Raw genomic sequence first — 20,054 nt, 5'->3', positions numbered from 1 at the left:
GTTTCTGCTCAGGCTAGTTAGCGTAGCCACAGATGATGGCACATAAACAGCTTTCTTGTAATGGTAAGTTGTTTTTCTGCCATTAGCATATTTAGCAGCAAAATATATTTTTTATTAAAGTTACATAACACAACTTTAAACCCTTTAGTTTGAATCCATTTCAATCCATCGTATCAAACCAGAAACACCAATGTAAACACTACCAAAGATGTGCGCTCTGTTTGGTGGGTTAACTGATTCATTTACTAATTAGTAACTGATTGGTTGATTTATTTTTTATTTTTTTCAAACATGATTCTGTTTTCTTGTGTTCAGGTTCTGGCGACAGACAGAAACCCAGGAATCGAGTACGAGTACTGGCTTCCACCGGACCAGTACGCCCAGTACCACGGCAGGAGGAGCCCTCTGCGACAGGCTCACCACACAGCCAGCTACTTCCCCAGAGGCCAGCCCACCACTCCAACCACGACCTCCAGGGCGCCGCCCAGCACCGCCCGGAAACCCCACTGGTGTGAGTTAAACACAGAGGCATGCATCTTCTCACTAAAGTAGAAAAAATGTATAAAAAACTGAAAAATAAGAATAAGATACAGTACAGTGAGGGCAAATCTACCTAAAGTATGTGCAGGTAACGGATAATTTAAAGTGGACCTTCTATGCATAACTCAGGTTTTGCATGTCTTTGTACTTCGATTTGGGCCTTTGGTGCTTCAAAACCCCAAACCTGGTGCTTAAACAAACCATCCAGCTGGTTTTTGGTGTCTGGAAAATGAGATGTTTCAAAAACCTTCCGTCACAAATCAGCAGCTACTGACCCTCAACTCACCACCCCAGTGAAACGTAGCTTATTAGCTAGCAACCCAAGCTGAGCTCCAGCATGTTTGGTCAGTTGGTTTTACCAATATATATTCTGTACAATGGCTGCTGGAAAAGACAAGTGTTTTGTTGTTGACCTGCCAGAAACGTAGTCAAGAAACAACTGGGTGTTTGTTTATGTTTTAAGCTCCTGTTGTTTTTTGAGGCAGTTGAGACCCAAATGGAAGTACAAAAACTTGCAAAATGTGAATTTTGACTGATTCGTCCCTCTTTAAGAGCCATCCTTTAATGTCCATAGAGCAACTTTCGGCTCCGGAGCTGCAGGTTGATCTTTCTGAGAGGAAACCACAGAGCCAAGCTTAAATTGGTTCCAATTATTGTAATTGCACAAATTAGAGCGAGCCCATTTGGGTTCAGTGAGTGAAAACATCTGTGGTGATTCACCTTTACCCCACTGCTGATCTGCACGCTGACCTCCCTGATTCAGAGGAACGCAGCTGCTTTATCTGCACTAATAAGTGTGGATCACAAACATGCTGGACTCCTGCTCACCTCCCCGATGTTCCTGAACCACATGGAAATCTGCTCCCAATCCAAAGACTTTCGCTCCATCCGATGAGGCCATGAATCTAAGCAGCTTCTTGGAAAATCCTTTCCAGCTGGTGAATCTCAGCCAAACTGAACCCATCTCAAATTGTTGCCAGAAAACGCAGAGAAAGGTGAGCCTGGAGGCAGATTTATGAGGTTGGATGGTGCAGTCGTCCTAAAGTATAACTGAGATGAGAAAGCTCTGTGAATCCCTAAAGTCAATCAACACTAACAGCTTTTGACTTTTAATATGTTTCTAAAATGCTCCCATGTCTTCTTCAATAGTACTTTTCTTTTGGTCTTTATTTCTTGTTTAAAAACATCTGCAGTTAAACTCTTTTTAAAAAAGTGTCATATTAGCCTGTGACGCTGCTGTCATAAAAGCTGCCAGTTGCATAAATTCTCTCTGCTGCTGCTCCTTAAACCATGTCATTTCAGGACAGTCAATATATTTATGAATTCTCCTCAGATGAATTACTTTTATTTATTACATGTTCTTTCTGTTTTAACCATTTATATCTGTGCAGAATGGTTTACAGATGCAAAGGTTTTCCTATTTGTCCTACAGAACTTCAGACTTTAATGCGTTTTTTGGGATTTCTTGTAAAAGTCCAAAAAAACATACAAATAAAGTGGAAGGAAAATATAAAATTTGTAACATTTTTCACAAAAAAATCAGTATCAACAACAAAACACTTATCTTTTCCAGCAGCCATTGTACAGCGCATATAGTGGTGAAACTAACTGGCTAAAGTGCTGGAGTTCTCCTTGGGTTGCTAGGTAACGGGCTGATCTTTGCTGTGGTTGCTAGGTAACGGGCTGATCTTCCCCGGGGTTGCTAGGTAACGGGGCAGTGCCTGCTGATTTGTGATGTTACATTCCAGAGGTTTTTGAATTAGTTCATTTTCCAAAAACCTATGGATAGAAAAAAGTTGGGTGTTTAGGACAGAAGAACATTTTCTTAAGTGACACTGGAATCATGATCAAAAGAAAAGTGACTTTTCATATAAGAAAACATGACAAATTAATTATCCAACAATCCTGAAAAACAAAACAAAAGAATAGAAAGAAAAAGAGAACTTTAATAGATTAAATAAAAAAAATAAACAAGTTTTACAAATTAAATTAAAGTATGAGCAGCAGGTGAGCAGATCGATCCAAATCATTGGTAAAATAGATACCAAGTCAGTATCAATATTTTAGTTTTGTACCATGAAAAGATTTACCTAAATATGTAGCTTATTAAACTTTAAGAAGATCTGCATTCTGTAGTTCACACCAAGCTGTTTGTTTTCTGTCTTCCAGTTTTAAATGCCCTAAATCCTCAGCGTCTCCCGGCTCCCGGCCTCCACCCGCAGCATCCTCAGCAGCCAATCAGCCGCCTGGAGCGCGAGGAAAACCACAGGAACCTCCTTCCTCTGGCTCCACCCGGAAGTACGAGCGCCGCTTCCTCAACGACTCTTCAAAATGTTGCTCAGACTTCATGGAGTTCTGCAGAAACTTCAGCTCAAACATAAGCTGCTGTTTGTAAAGCTACACAGTCAAAAATGAACAATATTCCAGTTATTCAGCCTTTCATCATTTTAACCAGGGGATTTATTTTAAATGTCAGTTTCAAACTAAATATAGTAAAAGTTTAGTCAGAATACTAAATATTTAGCTACAAACTAAATAGTTATTTTTATTTTTTAGCTTGTTTGTAGTTTGAAAACCAATTAAATTAAGTAAATTAAATATTTAGCTTGTTAGCTAAACATTTAGTCAGAAGCCAAAGGTTTAGCCAGCAAACTAAATATTCAGCTCCAAACAAAATATGTATCTAGCAAGCCACATATCCAGCTTCAAAATATATTTGACTATCAAGCTAAATGTCTATGAAATATTTATGTGAAGCAAAACATTTTGCTTAAAGCTGGATATGCAGCTTGCTAGCTAAATATATTTGTCTGAAAACAAACATTAGCTTTTAGCTAAATATTTAGTTTGCTAATTAAATAAATTAATAAATAACATGGTGAAAATATGGCTTTGAAAAATGAATACCGATTTTTTTTCCTTATTACAGAATAAATAAGCCAAATTTTCTGTTAATTTTTGACTGTGTAACTTTATAAACAACATCCAAAACTCAAATACATTTAATGAGAAGAAAAACTGATGCAACTTTTCATTGTAAACATGTCAGTTTAAGAATGTTTGGGCAAATGGCCCTGAAGATATTTTTATCTACAGCCTTATGGTCTTCTGACTTCCTGACTTTTCTTCTTCTTGGTTTCTTCTTTAGAGAATTGTGGAAAATGTCAGAGAGTTAAAGGACGAAGGGAACGCCAGAGACAGTATTGCAAAAAGGACTTTGGTAAGGAGTTTATGAATTATTTAAAACATTCCTCAGTTAACCCTTTTACGCGGGGACGTGTTGCCGGCGACACATCCAAATTTGCAGTACCGTAATTCCGCCACACATAGCGCTATCTGAAAAATTCCAACGGTTTCTGAAAGGGGAGGCGTTGCCCTTTCCAGCAAGTATCGGGTTAATACGGCAACTTCACAGCTGCAGCTGCAGAGAGGTAATTAATCCGGGGGGCACTCGTTTTATAGACGGCATATTGCGAAAATAACTTGCTGGATATTGAAAGTTCCAGTTGTTATCGATACATGGGTAAGTATATCATCTCACAGGACATTTAAAGAACTACTTACAATTAAAATAAGGAAGGTTTATTTAGGCAGACGCTTGAAACTCCGGCGTAAAAGGGTTAAAACATCAGACAGATGATTCCTACAGTAAGAAAAGCCTTGAAAACATTTAGAGACAACAGCACCGTTTGGTTAATGGAGCAGAAAAGTGAAAAGATTTCTTTCCAAGTTCAGTTCCGACTTTAAGCACTGAAATTAAAAAATAAGTTTTCACAACCAGCTTCATGTTCCACAATCTTTATTCAGTTTCTAAACGTCTCAGTTTATTTAGATGCTAAAAGGTCCTCCAAACTTACATCCATCAGCTGTTCTCTATCGGTAAGATACTGACTGAGGCAGCTACTCCACACAACCCCACTCTGTATAAAGGGAACTATCCAACAGAAGTCACCATTTCTTGTTTATTTCTGTGGCAGTGTTTCGCGGCAGAGTTCTGGGGAAGCTGTACCGAGGCGAGGAGACGCGCTACGACGTCCAGATCATCCACACGTACCGGAACCGCTTCCGGCTGGAGCACCGCGAGTTCCTGTGGGTCCCGAACCTGTGCGACTGCCCCGACCTGCAGCCGGGGAAGCAGTACATCCTGATGGTACGGCGGCACATCAACTACGAGCGCACGCTGAACCGCATCCTACTGGAGGAGGATAGCTACGTGGTTCCGTACCGGCCCAGAGAGGACGAACTGCTGCGGCCGCTCCAGAGGCTCTGCAGCAACAGAGGGATGAAAAGTCCTGCAGAAATAGACGAGGCGGTGTAGTGTGAGAGCGCCAGGCGCAGGCTGACGCGTCATATTGTTGGTTTCATGTGTGAACTTTAAAACGGAAGAGTTGAGGAGCCGCTCGGCTTCACTGGAGGAGGAAACGGGAACTTTTCAGGTTTTACTCTGAAATCTGCAGGGCCGGTCCAAAGCAATGCGAGTTTAGGGCTGATTGGGGCCTCCACACCACCAAGGGCCACCAAGAGCACCAAGCTAATATATATGTTTAAAAATAATACAAACTAAATTTTATTACATGTGGAAAAACAAATGTTTTGGTTAATACCGTCCTGTTTTCTGCTGCCTCTGTTGGGGAAATATAAAATCAAACTTGTCAACTTGTTTACTGTAATTTAGTGTTTGCCAGCTGAAGTTACTTTGAAATACTTAAAATATAAGACACACTTCAATACACTGCAAAAACAAAAAATCTTACCAAGTATTTTGTATTTTTTGTTTATAGTGCAAATATCTTAGAACACTTGGAATAAAACAAAACTAACTTTTCTGAAACATACAGGAGCTTCTTTTAAGTTAATAATGCCTTAATGTTGATGAAAAACTACTTGTTCCATTGACTGATTATTTCATTTGTAAAATGGGAAAAAAGTAAAATAATCTGCCAGTGGAACTCAAACATTTTCATCAATATTAAGAAATTATTCACTTGCTGAAAAGTTAGTTTTGTTTATTAACAAGTGTACTAAGATATTTGCACAGAAACTAGACAAAAATTACTTGCTAGGATTTAGTTTTTGCAGTGTACCACAATGCATTTCAAAGTCCATTTGATTTTTTTAGTTTGCTGCTCCTGTAAGGTTAAAATCAGCAGCCATAGTAACACTGGTATGGTGTAAGCTGATTACAAATGATGCTAATGTTAGCATCATGGGAGTGAAGAATCACCTGGTGTTGTCATGTAGGTTTGGCCCCTCCCCAAAGAAAAATCTGCTTAGGGCCCTGAAAAGTCTTGGACCGGCCCTGGAAATCTGACACATTCTGAATGCAGAGAACAAACGCCATGGTTATTTAAGAGACTAATTAAAGCACTTTAGGTGGGAGCGACGCGACGCCCACCTTAAACAAAAACCAAGAGAAGGACAGTTGGACTGAAAACAACCTTTTTCTCATTACTGTTTTTCCACAGCAACCTCTTAGTTTCCGTTCTGTACAGTCTTTGTCTCGTTATCCACTTTTAGATTCAGCTGCAATTCATTTTACTGAGTTTCCTTCCTTTGACACATTACAGATGTTTTTTGTTTTTTTTTTCACTTTTTTGCAGCAAATATTTGTAGAAGTTGCAGCAGCAAATAAGGATAAGTCTGGAGGTTTTATACAGCTTTTAAAATTCAGCATTTTTGGTCTAATTCAAACCAAACAGTAGACTTAAGGTTTATGAAAAGGTTTCTGTCGATATTCGTAAGGCTGGAGATACTTTAAGATGGCAGAAATGCACTTTGTTCCACTCTGATGGATGTTAGTTTGCAAACTGATCTCACTTTTAAAGAGGCTAAACGAGACACAGACGGCTTCCACTCGTCCCCTTTGGGCTTCTATTCATATATTTGTGGGATGATTGTAAAGAATTGAGCTGCAGTTACTTTAAAAAGATGAACTTGTGCAGAAATTAGATTTTATTGCAGGTTGTTTATACTCCCACACAGGCTCAGCTGCGCCTTGTCATGGCTGGTGCCAGCAGTTATAAACGAGGTGAGACGTTTTAACCTCAGTTTAACGATCACAATTGAGTGTACTTGATTTTTATTTTGTTTGCAGCATAAAACTGATGGAAAAGTTCAATTCAAACAGCTGCTGGGAAAAAACCAAGGATCCAAGAAGATGCAAAACACAAAAAATCCATAGACTGGAATCTGCAGCTACATAAATGGAGAAACTAAACATCTTTACTTGACTTGTAACAAAATATTTTTCCCACATTTTAAGTTAAATAATCTACCAGTTAATCAATTTTAAGGAATTATTGACAGAATAAATCTTGTAAACATCCATCGTCCATGATGATGTCAGATATTGACTGTTAACCTCTCAACATAACCGAGTTTTCTCCTTAAGAATCAGGAAAATGACCTGGAAGTTTCTCAAGAAAATAACTTTCATCGCACCTTAGTGAGGTTCTTTATGAAAGCAAGCATTAAATTATCGCATCTTTTACCAAAGATTTCATTCATTCTCAACTGGATTTCCAACAGATTTCATCTCAGACTTTCCTCTTTGTGAGAACGATTGTCTAAAAGACTGAATCCATTTATTCTGATCTTTACAGTCTAACCAGAGGAAGCTGCAGTTAAAACTTTTCTCATTGTGGCCTTAAGAGTTTCCATCATTGCTTCATTTTTTTGCATGTTGAACAAAGGAGCAGCTTCAGCGGTGAAACAGGAAACAATCATTTAGTGAAATGTGGGCGTGGCCTGTTGCTGCGGCTCATTCTGGAACATTTCTGTTATTGAAGAGATTTACCACAAATGAAATATGTTTGTTTTTCTGGTTCAGTGTCTTTCTGTCTGAATCTGGACACATTATTTCTATGTTATGTAACGGCGTTCATACTGTATTTTGCTTATTTGTGGTACTATTTTATGCAGTGATATTTTCTGTGTTGCATTGAATAAGTTGAGCTATTTGATGTTTTACATGAGAGATATATTTAATTATACAGTATTTTTATTGCGTGGCACTGATTAGCTGCACAGTTTTAATCAGAATGATACTAAAGGGGTGTAACGTTGTGCCTTGTTTTATAATCTGTAGCGTCTTAAAATAGTGCTAAAAGTGTTTATTTCTCTGCATTAATATGTTACTAAAATAACAAAAATAAATATTGAGTGCCAATGTAAATACTTTTTCAGAAAATCCAACATATGTTAATGTTCTTCTGTTGTAAATTTGAGATTTTGGACCTGCAGCAAATCAGAGACAACAATCATAAGAAAACATTTTATTTACAAAAATGCTTTGCATCTACAACAAATAAAAGACTAAAATCAACCCATGTGAGCCTGATTCCTGCTCATCAGCAGTAAAAAAACAAAAAAAAGTCATTGCAGACACTCGGCTCAGTTTCCTTCCAGGAACGGAGAAATGAAACCAGTTGACTGTAACGTCTGAGTGAACGTTTCTATGAAGAAGCTGCTTCTGCTTTATTAATAAGACAAATTCAGGAGGCAAAATAACAACAAAGTGTAATCTACCTCTGCAGCTCATTTTTATTTCTTAAAAAACTGTTTTTCAGTTCATTCTGTCCATAAAGTTTTTCATTTACAGTTGTAAAAATATATGTAAACAAGAATTTTTCCCATCTGTATAATGAATAAAACTGAAATATACACTATAAAGCAATATTAACGCAAACATGACTTTTATTTTACCGTTTCCTTCATTGTATGTTTCCGTTTAGCTGCCTTTCTGTCAATCGGGTAAAACTCTGAAGCTTTTACTAAATGCAGACACTGATGTTGGACATTTTAAGGTTTAATTTAAAAATATGAGATTTCTTTGGCTTAAAGTCAAAGATGTTAGACAGAAAAGTTTATGTTTTTGACCAGGAGCTGCATGAATAAATTTGTATTCAGTTTGTATTCAAAAGCTGAAATTTCTGATGGGACTTTATCGTATGAGGGGGAAAAAGTCGCAGGTTATGAGCGACACATAACCTGCGACTGATCATGAAAAATGCAAATAAAAGCATAAAAATAAGTGAGTCTGGATCTTTAACGGTTCTGGAAAATCAAAGAGTTTCAGTTTAAGGGCTGGGCGATAAATTTATTTTATCAATCAATTGAATTTTTGATTTTTGAAAATTTAATTTTTCAGCACGTCCAGGGCGGCCATCTTGTTTACCAGCTTCTGTTTGGACTCAGGTCAGCTCTACAGTCAGGCTAAGATGTTTTCTTTTTTCATTTCAATTACAGGAATACAGTTGTAGTAATACAAGAATAAAGTCTAATGACAATAAAGTCGAAATGATATTAGAATAAAATCTTAATATTTTGAGAAAAAAGTTGTAATATTAGGAGATTGTTATTTTATCAGAACTCTCACACAAACAAAAACAAAAAGTTTTTTCTCCTTAAAGTCACTTTTTTCAAATAATTTTAAGATATTTTCCAGTAAAATTGCATCTTTATTCTCCTAATATTGTAACTGTATTGTAGTAATTAATCAAATATTATCGTAGGCCCAAATACTCCATCTAACAGCTCAAAGAAGAGATGATTGAAATAAAATCCACTTTTTGAAAATGTTTTCTGTCCTGTGAAATTTCTTTTTCAGAAAAGAATGTGAAAAAACAAAAATCTACTAAAATTGAAAATTGGATCTGGTATAAAAATAATTTGAGATTTAATTTTTAAGCCGTGCTGCCCAGCCCTATGTTAGCGTTCAGACACCATCGTTCATTTCAGGATGAAGCGCGCTCATCCACCAGAGTGACGGATTTCCAAATGAAGCAGCTTATCTCACGATATTCTGCACAGGTTCCAATTCTCACATTTTTAAAAACCTTTTCTCTACTCCTTCTCATTTAAATGCTCATCATGTTTGATACAGTGACATCTAGTGACAAAAACTGGGATTGCAACAATCATGCAACAGTAAAAAGAAGCGCACACATCCCCAAATTGTTCAGAAACGGTTTGCTGGAATGAAAAGTGGATACAAACAGAAACCTGTTGTACTTACTGATGATGTATTAACAGATGTCTTAATGTGAGGGAATAAAAATACATTTCTGAGGACTGTGAAGTGTGTGGCCTGAGGTGGGACGAGTTTTCACAAGATTTCTACATGATCAGATGATCAGAGGACAAAAAGGCTGAATAAAATAATCTAAGTGTCGGGTTTGTTCCTCTGCTGTCATGTTACAGCAAACATCTAGACACAGGCTGTCTAAATATTGGAAAGAAATGATCATAAAAAATACTATCACATTTCAACAGTAAAGATCTAAAATGTGCACATTATTTCAGATCCCGGGAAATACACTGCAAAAAATCAAAATCTTACCAAGTATTTTTATCTACTTTCTACTGCAAATATCTTAGTACAATTAAACTAACTTACAAGTAACTTTTCAGCAAGATATAGAAATTTGCTTAAAGTTAATAATTCCTTAATATTGATGAAAAAGAATTAGTTCTGCTGGGAGATTATTTCATACATAACTAGACTTTTTCCCCTGATCTTAGATAACTAATAGTCTTTCATCAATATTAAATTTAATTACTGACTTTAAATAAGCTCCTGTTTCCTGTAAGTTAGTTTTGTCTTTTTTCAGGAGCTCTAAGATATTTTCACTAGAAAGTAAAGAAAAATACTTGGTAAGATTTTGTGTTTTTTCAGTGTACGTTCCTCTCCTCCGGCTCCCTTTGGCAATTCGTTCTGAGAGTTTGAAAGTCACAATCACGTCCCTGACTGTGGTTGAGTGCAGCCATCTGGCACGGTGCTCGGCTCTCACTCTCACTCTGTGAGTGTGACGCCAGCGGCCTCCAGAGCGTCGCGGCCGACCCGCTCCGCTCATGTTCGGCTGTGTTGGGGCGGCGCTGACGGTGTCACACGCTGACGCTGACGTGGCGGCAGGACGCAGAGCGGCGTTTGATGCGGGAGCGGCGCGGCCTGGACTCGTTCTGGCAGCTGCACAGCGGGCCCAGCAGCAGCCACAGGTAGAGGATGACGCAGGCCCAACAGGACGACATCTTCACCCAGAAGGTGGACCAGCAGCCGTGGGTGAAGGTGGTCTCCAGCACCGCCGACTCGTAGCTGCAAGAGGACGGCAACATTCAGAACAGGAAGTCATGACACAATGAGGTTAAAGGCCACCTGTTACACTTTTATATCGCCCATCTGAACAGATGAAGATGGGCGATGTAAAACATGTTCATGCCTTATTTTGCACAAAATCATTCTGAGATAATGAGATTATTTTGAGATTATTTTGAGATTATTTTGAGCTCCTTTCGGGATGAGCAGTTTTAGTATGACATGTATTAAGGCCAATGTAAATTGAAAATGAAATTTCTTCCAAAAAACTCAGAAATTCTGAGATTTATCATTGAAATTTGGTATAAAAAAAACGTGGAAATTTCTGAGCTGTTAAAGTGGAAAATTTGAAAGAAAAAAAATATAAAATTTTTAGAGGAATCGCAGAAATTCTCTTGAAAACAGGAAAACGTTGAGCTCTGAAAGTTTAAATTTTGCTAGAAAAAAATTTTGAGTTCAAGCTCAGAAATTTTCTAGAAATGATATTGAAAGTTCTGAGCTCAATGAGTTGAAAATTTGCTATTTTTTTTTTTTATAATTTTAGATTAACATCAGAAATTTCTGAGTTTGAAAAGTCAAAAATTTGCGAGAAGAAAACCCTTCAAATTTTGAGAAGAATCTGATAAATTTTCTACAAAAATCTTGGAAATTTATGAGGTTGGAAGGTCCCACAATTTCAACTTTTGGAAATTTTCAAATTCAAAAATGTTACACTTTATGAGTTCAGACAAGTTCTGAGTTTTGTAAAGAAAATGTCTGAGCTGGATCTCAAAATTTTTTTTTTGGAGGAAATTTACTCTTATTTGTTTCTTCTATTTACAGTCGTCCTAAAATGTTGTATTTTTACAGCGTCCTTCAATTTAAATCCAAATGAGCTGCCGCTGGCCGCGCCCCTAACTCAGCACTGACGCCTACATGAGAAAATTTCTGCAAACTGATATATAGTTATATAACAACCGTACATCTGTGAAAAACATAAGTTGAGCCTCCTGCACAATCAAGTGGTTTCTGGATGGTGAGTTAACAACAAAACACCTGTCTTTTCCAGCAGCCATTGTACAGCGCATAGAGCAGATAAACCAGCTGACCAAACATGCTGGAGCTCAGGTGGGGTTACCAGGTTACAGGGCAGCTGATTTTCGACGTTACATTTGGGAGGTTTTTGAAACGGCTCATTTTCTAGACCCCCAAAAACATTAACTTATTGAAAAGAAAAGTTTTTCTTGGTGCTTGGTCTGTTTTTAGAAGCAGTTGATACACAAATGGAAGTAAGAAAACATGCAAAATTTGTGCCCATTAAAACAAAACGGTTCCCGTCTTACCTGAACCAGTTAGTGAGGGTCATCATGACGTACAGCGACGCCAAGAAGAAGACGAAATGGAAGAAGAAGTAGCTGTACGCCACCCGCTGCGTCTCATTATGAATAACCTTCTGACAGCCTTTGTTGTCATCATCAACCACAAACTCATCTTCAACTGGAAAAACGATGAAAATATCAAAATTTTAAAACTTCTGCAATAAAATACTTAAACTGCATTAAATCTAACAACTGAATATGTTTTAAATGTGACCTAATGGTGCAACAGATTACAAACAAAATATGTTATTAACAGGCTAAATATTTAGACTGTTATATTTATAAATGAATGAGTTTTTTTCTCATATGACCTAAATTTTTGCTGTTAGTTTTTGACTGTGTAACTTTACAAACGGCACCTGAGAGTTAGATTTTATCAAACTAAAACTGCCTCAGTGTTTTAGTTTCACTGAGGATGACAGTAAATCGGACCTGCTTCTTCCTCTGGGCAGCAGAAGCAACACGTCGCTTTCTGGAACTCGTAACGATAAACTTTGATCATCCAGAACGGACCGAACACCTCGGCCAGATACGAAGCTTCATTACTGCAAAAAATGAAATAAATGGAAATGATGTGACAGCGTGAGTATTTGTCTAAAAACTCAGATGTTCTCTGCGGTGTAAAGTTTGGACTCACCAGGCAAACAGAACGCAGCAGTACATGATGGCGGCGCCGATGATGGCCACAGCGTTGCCCTCGTTCTTCATGCCATCTTGCCCCACACTGGGGTAACAGACGGTCATGTTCATGCCCTGGTACACCACTGACACACACAACAACACAGCAGGGTTAAGTGCATGGATGTCCAAAGTGTGGCCCCACATAGAATCTGTGTGGGGCCCCACACAGATTCTATGTGGGGCCTTGATTCCAGAATGGAATAAGATGTAGCTAAGCTGGTATGCAAAACGACATTAAAAAATTTGATTAAAAAATAGATTCCCAATAATTAGCAATGTTTTTGCTTTCGTTTAAGCTTTGGAGAAACTAGAACCAAAAATGTCGACCCACTTTTACTCAAATCTACAAGCCAAATAAAAAACAAAATGCTTGAAACTGTTGGTGTACAAAACCTTTTTATGTTTTACATCGACAATGATTTACATATTTATATACACGCATATATGTTTTCAACAAAACATCCGACTATGTTGTTCATTTTAATTCAATTTTATGCTTAGTTTATTATAGAGCAAATAAAATTTAAAAAGGCAGAAAAAATAGTTTTAAAGGGGCTGTATTTATGTTGTGGTGCCTTCCTGAAGGAAGAGTAGGAGTTTCTTAAAGAGACGGCGTTACATTTCTTTAAAGTCATCCCTGATGTATGTAGCATTTTTATAACAGCTGAAGGTAAAATAATTACTGTTTTGTGCCGTAAAATTACACAGTGTAGCTGGAAAACATCATATACTTTGTGGTTCTGAAGTGCCTTCAACTTCATAATTTCATCTCTCATGGCAAAAAGTTTGGACACCCTGGTTTAGGGGGAAAAAGGCTGTAAGATGGGAGCAAATGTGTTTTTTATCGTAACTTAATTGAGGAGCAGACAAGCTGCAGCACAGGGTGGCTTTATCGATTCGTTCTCCATTTAATACGAGAGAAATTCCTTTCTTTCTTGTAAAAGGGGCCTCAGCTGTAGCTTCCCCGTCACACACGCCCTCTGACACTCGTAAAGATGCTTACACACACACACACACACACACACACACACACACACACACACACACACACACACACACACGGTCAGGCACAAACCAAACTCACAAATACTCCGATACTAAAATCCAGAGATCCCATTGAGTTTCCAGAGGGTCGTTTCACAGATTCCCCAGGGAAACGGGAAACGTAGCTAACAGCAAATGTTTGCTCGAAATTCAATCTTTGCCTGATTTTCATTTGAGCATCAATAATTGCTTATATTGTTTCTCTCGTTTCTCTGAGAAATGGACCACATAACGTTTATTAGAAGACCAGGATGAATCATTCCCAATTAAACGCAAAGTCCTGAAAGTATCAGCAAAGCACAGAGGAAGAATCAGCTTTTAGAAAATGAAAACATATAGAGGTGAAAAACTGACTCAAGAACTCACCTGGAAATGCAATAATGTGTGTAAACTGTAAAAACACAAAATCTTACCAAGTATTTTTGGTCTAATTATAGTGCAAATATCTTAGTAGAATGGAAATACCACAAAACTAAATTACAAGTAAATTTTCAGCAACAGCTATGAGCTTGTTTTAAGTAAATAATTTATTTAATATTTATTAAAAAGTTCTAGTTCCATTGGCACATTATTTTACTTGTAACAAGAGAAAATTTGTTTTGCTATAAGTGAAATAATTTGCCAGTGGAATCTGAAGTTTTTCAGCAATATTAAGGATTTTTAAAAATCTAAAACAAACTCCCATGTCCCGCTGAAAAGTTACTTGTAAGTAAGTTTTATCTTATTTCAAGTGCAATACGGTATTTAAACTAGAAACTGGACCAAAACACTTGGTAAGATTTTATGTTTTTGCAGTGTTGGGCCAAATTTCACCCAGTGAAAGCAAAAATCTTTTTACTTTGATTTTAGTGCTCTGGTGTTCTTAGAAGATATTTGGCACAACATTTATAAGATATTTGTAAATCAGAAACCAGACCAAAACTACGTGGTAAGATTTAGTGTTTTTTGGTTTGTGTTGGTGGCTTTGTGAGCGGCGTTAGAAAAATGTTTTTTTAAAAGGCCTGGAGCGTACATATTTTCCCAACATGTTGCTACAACGCTCTGCACTGCTGACACACACACACACACACACACACACACACACACCTACATACAGTCACTGATTTCCAACATGGCTGAGTGTGTTGGAGTGGAGGTGAAATGGTTAAATCTGACCCCAATTTCAGGTAAAATGAGTCTAAGATATTTGAACTAGAAACTGGACATATTTGGTAAAATGTTATGTTTTTGCAGTGAATGAGTAAAATTATTTAGTAGTTGACTGACATGATAAAACTAAAGCACTTTCTCTTTCAATTTATGGATCTGAATCTCTAAAAAATACTTTAATAACTTTAATATTTGATTTTTTTCTTTTGATTAGTGCAGGTTTTAGTGGAAATATTTTAGTACAATAAAACAAAAACACCTTGAAAGTGATTTTTCATCAAGATAGAGGAGTTTGTTTTAAGTTAATAATTCCTTAATATTGATGAAAAAGTTCTAGTTCCACTGGAGCCGTTACCTAGCAACGCCAGCCAAGCCCGTCACCTAGCAACCCAGTTCTAGTTCCACCTGCAGATTACTTCACTTGCAACAAGAGAAAAATGTCTTACAAAGAAACAAAAAAAAAAAACATTTTTCCAATGTTATAAGTGAAGTAATCTGCCAGTAGAACTAATACTCTTTAATCAATATTAAGTAATCGTTACATAAAATAAATATTTGCACTTGAAAATAGACCAAAAATGCTTGGTAAGATTGTGAGTTTTTGCAGTGTAAGTACAATATTACTGCTGATTTTTATGCACAGTTTGGTCATATTGAAGTTTTTTCTTATCTTGTTATGTAGGTGACACAAAATCTGATGAACAAATATAACAAGCAGCAAATTCAGCAGCTTTAAAACACGTTTATTAAGCATTTTTCTCCTTCTATCCGGACGCTGTTTATCTCTCTCCTCCTCATCATGACACGCTGTGTAAGAACGCGTGTAATGACACTGCTGGATGTTTTCCTCTGCTATTACGCTGTCAGTGGTTTGTCAGAGGAATGTGAAACAAACATCTTTCCGTCTGCTCCGCTTGCAGAAAGTCTGCATGTCGCAGCACATCTCAGCCCGGTTATCTGCGCTGGTGTCTGTATGTTTGCATGAGATGAAAGTCCTGATAAGATGGGCGGGGGCCTGTAACCTGCACTTACATCGTCATCATTAAAGAGCTCTTTGTCTCTCCTGAGGCCAGCAGGTGAGTCATTAGCAGAGAAGAAAGGGAAAACAAAGGCGGATAACCGGAGTCTTCATGTGTTGGCTCCGTATGTTTTCACATTTTAAATGCTGAAGTAAAATATTAGATCCCAAGAAACGATTGAGAAGGAAATTAGGAATTAAAGGAATTAAAAGTAAAATTGTTTGACATGCAACAATGTGGAAAATCCTCCCATTAAAAGTAAAGCTTGTACCAAGTAAAGTTACCAAGTAAAGCTTGGTAGAGAAAGTGTGATGCTGTGGGCCTGTTTGTGTTGAAATGACTGTTTAAAAGTGACTCATTATGCTTCCTTGACCAGGTTAAGATAAATCTATGGCCGATACAAAACACGTTCATTACATTTTTTCTATGAAATGGTGAAAATGGCTGCGAACAGATGAGCTACTGAACAACCATATGTCTTTGAAGAACAGAAGTGGAGCCTCCTGCACAACTAACAAAAATGCAGCAAGTGGTTTCTAGTCAACAACAAAACACTTGTCTTTTCCAGCAGGCATTGTACAGCAAACGGCAGTAAAACCAGCTGACCAACTCTGCTGGGGTTGCTAGGTAACGGGCGGAACTCTGCTGGGGTTGCTAGGTAACGGGGTAGTGCCAGCTGAGTTGTGACGTTACATTCTGAAGGTTTTTAGAAACGGCTCGTTTTCCAGACACCAAGAAATATTAATTTATTAACGAAACTGTCTGGGTGTTTTTTTTTTAGCTCTTTGACTGTTTTTAGAGCAGTAGAAACCCAAATGGGAGAACAAAAATATGAATTTTACACAATAGTCCGCCTTTAAGATGAAAACCTGATGGCATTAGAACAGATGATTGAAAATGAGTCGACTTTTAGGAGAATAAAGAGCTAAAACATTTGGCAAAATCAACCCAAAAATACTTCAGCAGACACAAAATCATCTTTTTTCTACAGCTTTCTCTGTTCCAGCACCTGAATTCTGTAGAAAGGTTGAGAAAAGCGTAGAACTGATTTTTTTTTTTTTTTTTTTTAGCTATTATGCAGTAATACCCATTTCTCTCAGCAGGTGGTAGACTTTAGCCTTTCAGTGAGATTTTATTTCTCAAAATTGAAAACTAATCAGTTGTAGTCTATCAAAAAATAATATGTGAATAACATAATATGTTTTTCAAAAAAGAAAAAGTTTCAAGTAAAGCAAACACCTTAAAACAATAAAATACGTGTTTAGTTCCAGGGTTTTTTGTCTTGTTGGGTCAAATGCTGGCCCACAGGTTAAATATTTTACCCAAAAGGCCATAAAGAAACACCTAAAAGTTAACCCTGACCTCTGACCCTTTAGAGATAGTAAACTGACAACAAGACAGAAACGGAGAGTGAATCCAGATGCTGGGAAGGTTTTGTTTCGCCTGAGGAGCTAAGATGCTAACAATCATCTAAAAAAAGATGCAATGCTGAGCAGATCTGCAGAGGCAGCAGCCAGAAAATAATTATTTTAATAAAATATAATGTGGGATTCTTCTCATTAGAATCATGATTGATAAAAATTGGCTCAGGAACGATACAGACCCTCTTCCACGTGTTTCTGCATTAGTTTTCTTAAAGAGAAGAAGCCTTGAACGTGGATGCTAAGTGTCGGCAGCTTCCTTACCTTTCTCTGGCGGACGGCTGGACAGAGCGGAGAAGGTGAGGTACATGACGTAGCAGCTGATGATGGAGGCCTGAAGCAGCCCAGAGCGAGGCTGTTCTGCTTAGAAACAACATTAAAAAACCTTTAAATCACCAGAGATGCACTCATTTTGATAAATAAAAACCTAATCTTGCTTTTATCAGCTAGTTTTGTCTTATTACAAGTGCACTAAGATATTTGCATTAAAGTAGAAAAATACTTGGTAAGGTTTTGTGTTTTCGCAGTGCATCTGACCTAAATCAGTAACTGATTTAATGCCAGTCAGTGAAGGAACTATGTAAAAACATGCCGTCTGCTGAGTTGCAGGTTTGAAGGTGTGGACGGTTCCTGTCCTCCGTCAGACTCACTCTGCTTGACGCACGGCGTGACGGCGATGAAGGACATGAGGCCGCAGAGCCCCAGGTTGACCCACAGCAGGACCTTGTTGAAGTGGCAGGCGATGGGGTGTGTGTAGTACTTGTACATGAAGGTGAAGGCCATGGTGGCGATGGTGTAGAAGAAGAGCGTGGCGCACATCACCGCCAGGTACCAGCGCTTGTTTTCTGCTGCTCCCGTCAACCTGACGGACAAAATAATGGAGGAATTAAATTTAAATTAGCGGAGACCTAACTTTTTGTCAAAAAGCCCCGACCTAAAATCGTCAGACATTTAGTGATTAATCTAAGGAATTTTCTAGAAAACACTTGGAAATTTTCTGAGTTTCAAAAGTCAAAATTTTGGCAATTTCCAAATTTTTTTGTACAAAATTTGATTAATCTCCAAATTTCTGAGTTTTTTGTGGAAATTTGCTCATATTTTTCTCTATACTACAGCTGTGGCTCTGTGGGTAGCGTGGTTGTTTTGTGATCAGAAGGTTGTAGGTTCAATTCCTCCTTCCTCATGTCAATGTGCCCCTGTGCAAGGCACCTAACAGGCCTACTGACCTGTGTATTGGTATATAAGAGTGTGTGTGCGAATGGGTGAAAGTCAATCTAATGTAATGTGCTTTGAATGGTCAAAATGATTGGAAAAGTGCTATATAAGTTCAGTTCATTTACAATTTTGCACATCTGCTGGATTAAAAGAAAGAAAAGTCTGGCAGCTTGAAATTCAAAGGATTTTTTTTATTTCTGCATCTCTCAGTTTCTATTTCCCAGAATGAAAATTTCTGCTGCAGCTCATCTCGTTCTGACTCACCAGTTTTTGTTCCAGGTGTGAGCAAACGCCGTGATGAGGATGAGCTGGATGAGGATGAAGGCAAACCCTCCCACCACACCAACATAATGCCAAGCTGGGAGTGGAAATCAGAGGAAAACAAGCGCTCAGATAATTTATGGAAGCGATAATATAATTCAGCTCTGATATCAACCACATTTATGGTTCCCAACAGAAGGAAAAACACGCTGGAAAGATTTATGATCCTATGACTAATTCTCCTCAGGGATTCTGAGCGCAGACCGCTGCTGCCCTCCAGCGGCGTTTTAAAGGAAGTGCATCTGGATCATAGATAGAAGTACTTTATTTATCCCAACCGGGAAATTACTGTACGGTTGCAGCATACACATACACACAGATCAAATTACAATATGAAAAATAAAAATAAAAATAAGATAAATTGCTCACCGTGCAGGAAGGATTCTGTCGGGATGAAGAAGGCAGCAGTGCACATCCCAAGCAAGGTGATGAACTTTAAAAACCAAAACCTAACAAAAAATAAAAAATAAAAAAACTTCAAAAACTGTACAGAGCATATTTTAGCAGAAAAATTACAATAAGTTTTATTCAAGCATTTAAATAAATAGAGAACCAGACAGAGCGGTAGAAACTCACTAAATTATTTTTTAAATAAATTAATTATTAGTTTAGAGTCATAAACCTTTTCATTTTGGGTCATATAAAAATTATTAATCTTCTCAAAGAGTCGGTTGAACCAGAATGTATCAATAAAATCCATCAGCTGCTAAAATATTAAGAAATATCTGTGTTTGCATTTGATAAGTAACTTCAGTATTCAATACCTTATTTAGGTCAAATAATATTGAACATATTTTCCAACAGGCAACAATTGGTATTTCCTTCATAACTTCTGTGTTTGAACCACCTTGCTGCTGAAATGTGCCATACAAATATACTTGATTGATTGATTGATTGATTGATTGATTGATTGATTGATTGATTGATTGATTGATTGATTGATTGATTGATTGATTGATTGTCAAATCATTTCCTTTTTGTGATTTTTTTCAGTCAAATTCACTGATTTTCTGGTGCTACTTTAAAAATATTTCAAAAACTTCTGCCACATTTTGATAAATGGATCTATAACGTGTAGAAGTAAGAAATACCGCCATCTGCAGGTGGGAGTTTAAGACAGCGTATTGGTGCAAATGTAGATAGAAAAAAACTCAGAAATTTTAAATCTAAAGTCTAATCTTTACATTTTTCAGCAAAAAAAAAAAAAAAAAAA

At 37.4% G+C, this 20,054-nt stretch overlaps 2 protein-coding genes and 1 long non-coding RNA gene across 5 annotated transcripts in view; 1 reads left to right on the top strand and 2 right to left on the bottom strand.

Annotated features, from left to right (window-relative positions):
- Positions 1 to 5,300, top strand: part of adamtsl5 (ADAMTS like 5) — a 37,104-nt gene extending 31,804 nt beyond the window's left edge. For both annotated transcript variants that reach the window (XM_015058885.1, XM_015058884.1), the window contains exons 10-13: positions 316 to 511; positions 2,710 to 2,838; positions 3,689 to 3,760; positions 4,518 to 5,300. In XM_015058885.1, the coding sequence (XP_014914371.1) occupies positions 316 to 511; positions 2,710 to 2,838; positions 3,689 to 3,760; positions 4,518 to 4,858 (738 nt within the window). In that variant the 3' untranslated portion in view covers positions 4,859 to 5,300. The remainder of the gene's footprint in view (positions 1 to 315; positions 512 to 2,709; positions 2,839 to 3,688; positions 3,761 to 4,517) is intronic.
- Positions 5,301 to 6,126: 826 nt separating this feature from the next.
- LOC106963792 (uncharacterized) lies at positions 6,127 to 8,912 on the bottom strand. The gene is made up of 2 exons (XR_001428258.1): positions 8,338 to 8,912; positions 6,127 to 8,300 (listed from the first exon to the last, which is right to left on the bottom strand). It is a non-coding gene; the product is annotated as an uncharacterized LOC106963792 (long non-coding RNA).
- A 1,079-nt stretch (positions 8,913 to 9,991) lies between these two features.
- Positions 9,992 to 20,054, bottom strand: part of serinc4 (serine incorporator 4) — a 32,831-nt gene continuing 22,768 nt past the window's right edge. For both annotated transcript variants that reach the window (XM_015058887.1, XM_015058886.1), the window contains exons 4-11: positions 19,211 to 19,290; positions 18,785 to 18,878; positions 17,956 to 18,167; positions 17,570 to 17,665; positions 12,629 to 12,755; positions 12,424 to 12,536; positions 11,956 to 12,109; positions 9,992 to 10,633 (exon numbers count right to left, since the gene is read on the bottom strand). In XM_015058887.1, the coding sequence (XP_014914373.1) occupies positions 10,426 to 10,633; positions 11,956 to 12,109; positions 12,424 to 12,536; positions 12,629 to 12,755; positions 17,570 to 17,665; positions 17,956 to 18,167; positions 18,785 to 18,878; positions 19,211 to 19,290 (1,084 nt within the window). In that variant the 3' untranslated portion in view covers positions 9,992 to 10,425. The remainder of the gene's footprint in view (positions 10,634 to 11,955; positions 12,110 to 12,423; positions 12,537 to 12,628; positions 12,756 to 17,569; positions 17,666 to 17,955; positions 18,168 to 18,784; positions 18,879 to 19,210; positions 19,291 to 20,054) is intronic.

This window comes from Poecilia latipinna, unplaced genomic scaffold, assembly GCF_001443285.1.
Source record: "Poecilia latipinna isolate Pla-1442-1.1 unplaced genomic scaffold, P_latipinna-1.0 Scaffold1581, whole genome shotgun sequence".
Taxonomy (NCBI): Eukaryota; Metazoa; Chordata; class Actinopteri; order Cyprinodontiformes; family Poeciliidae; genus Poecilia; species Poecilia latipinna.
This window is presented reverse-complemented; position numbering and strand designations above follow the sequence as displayed.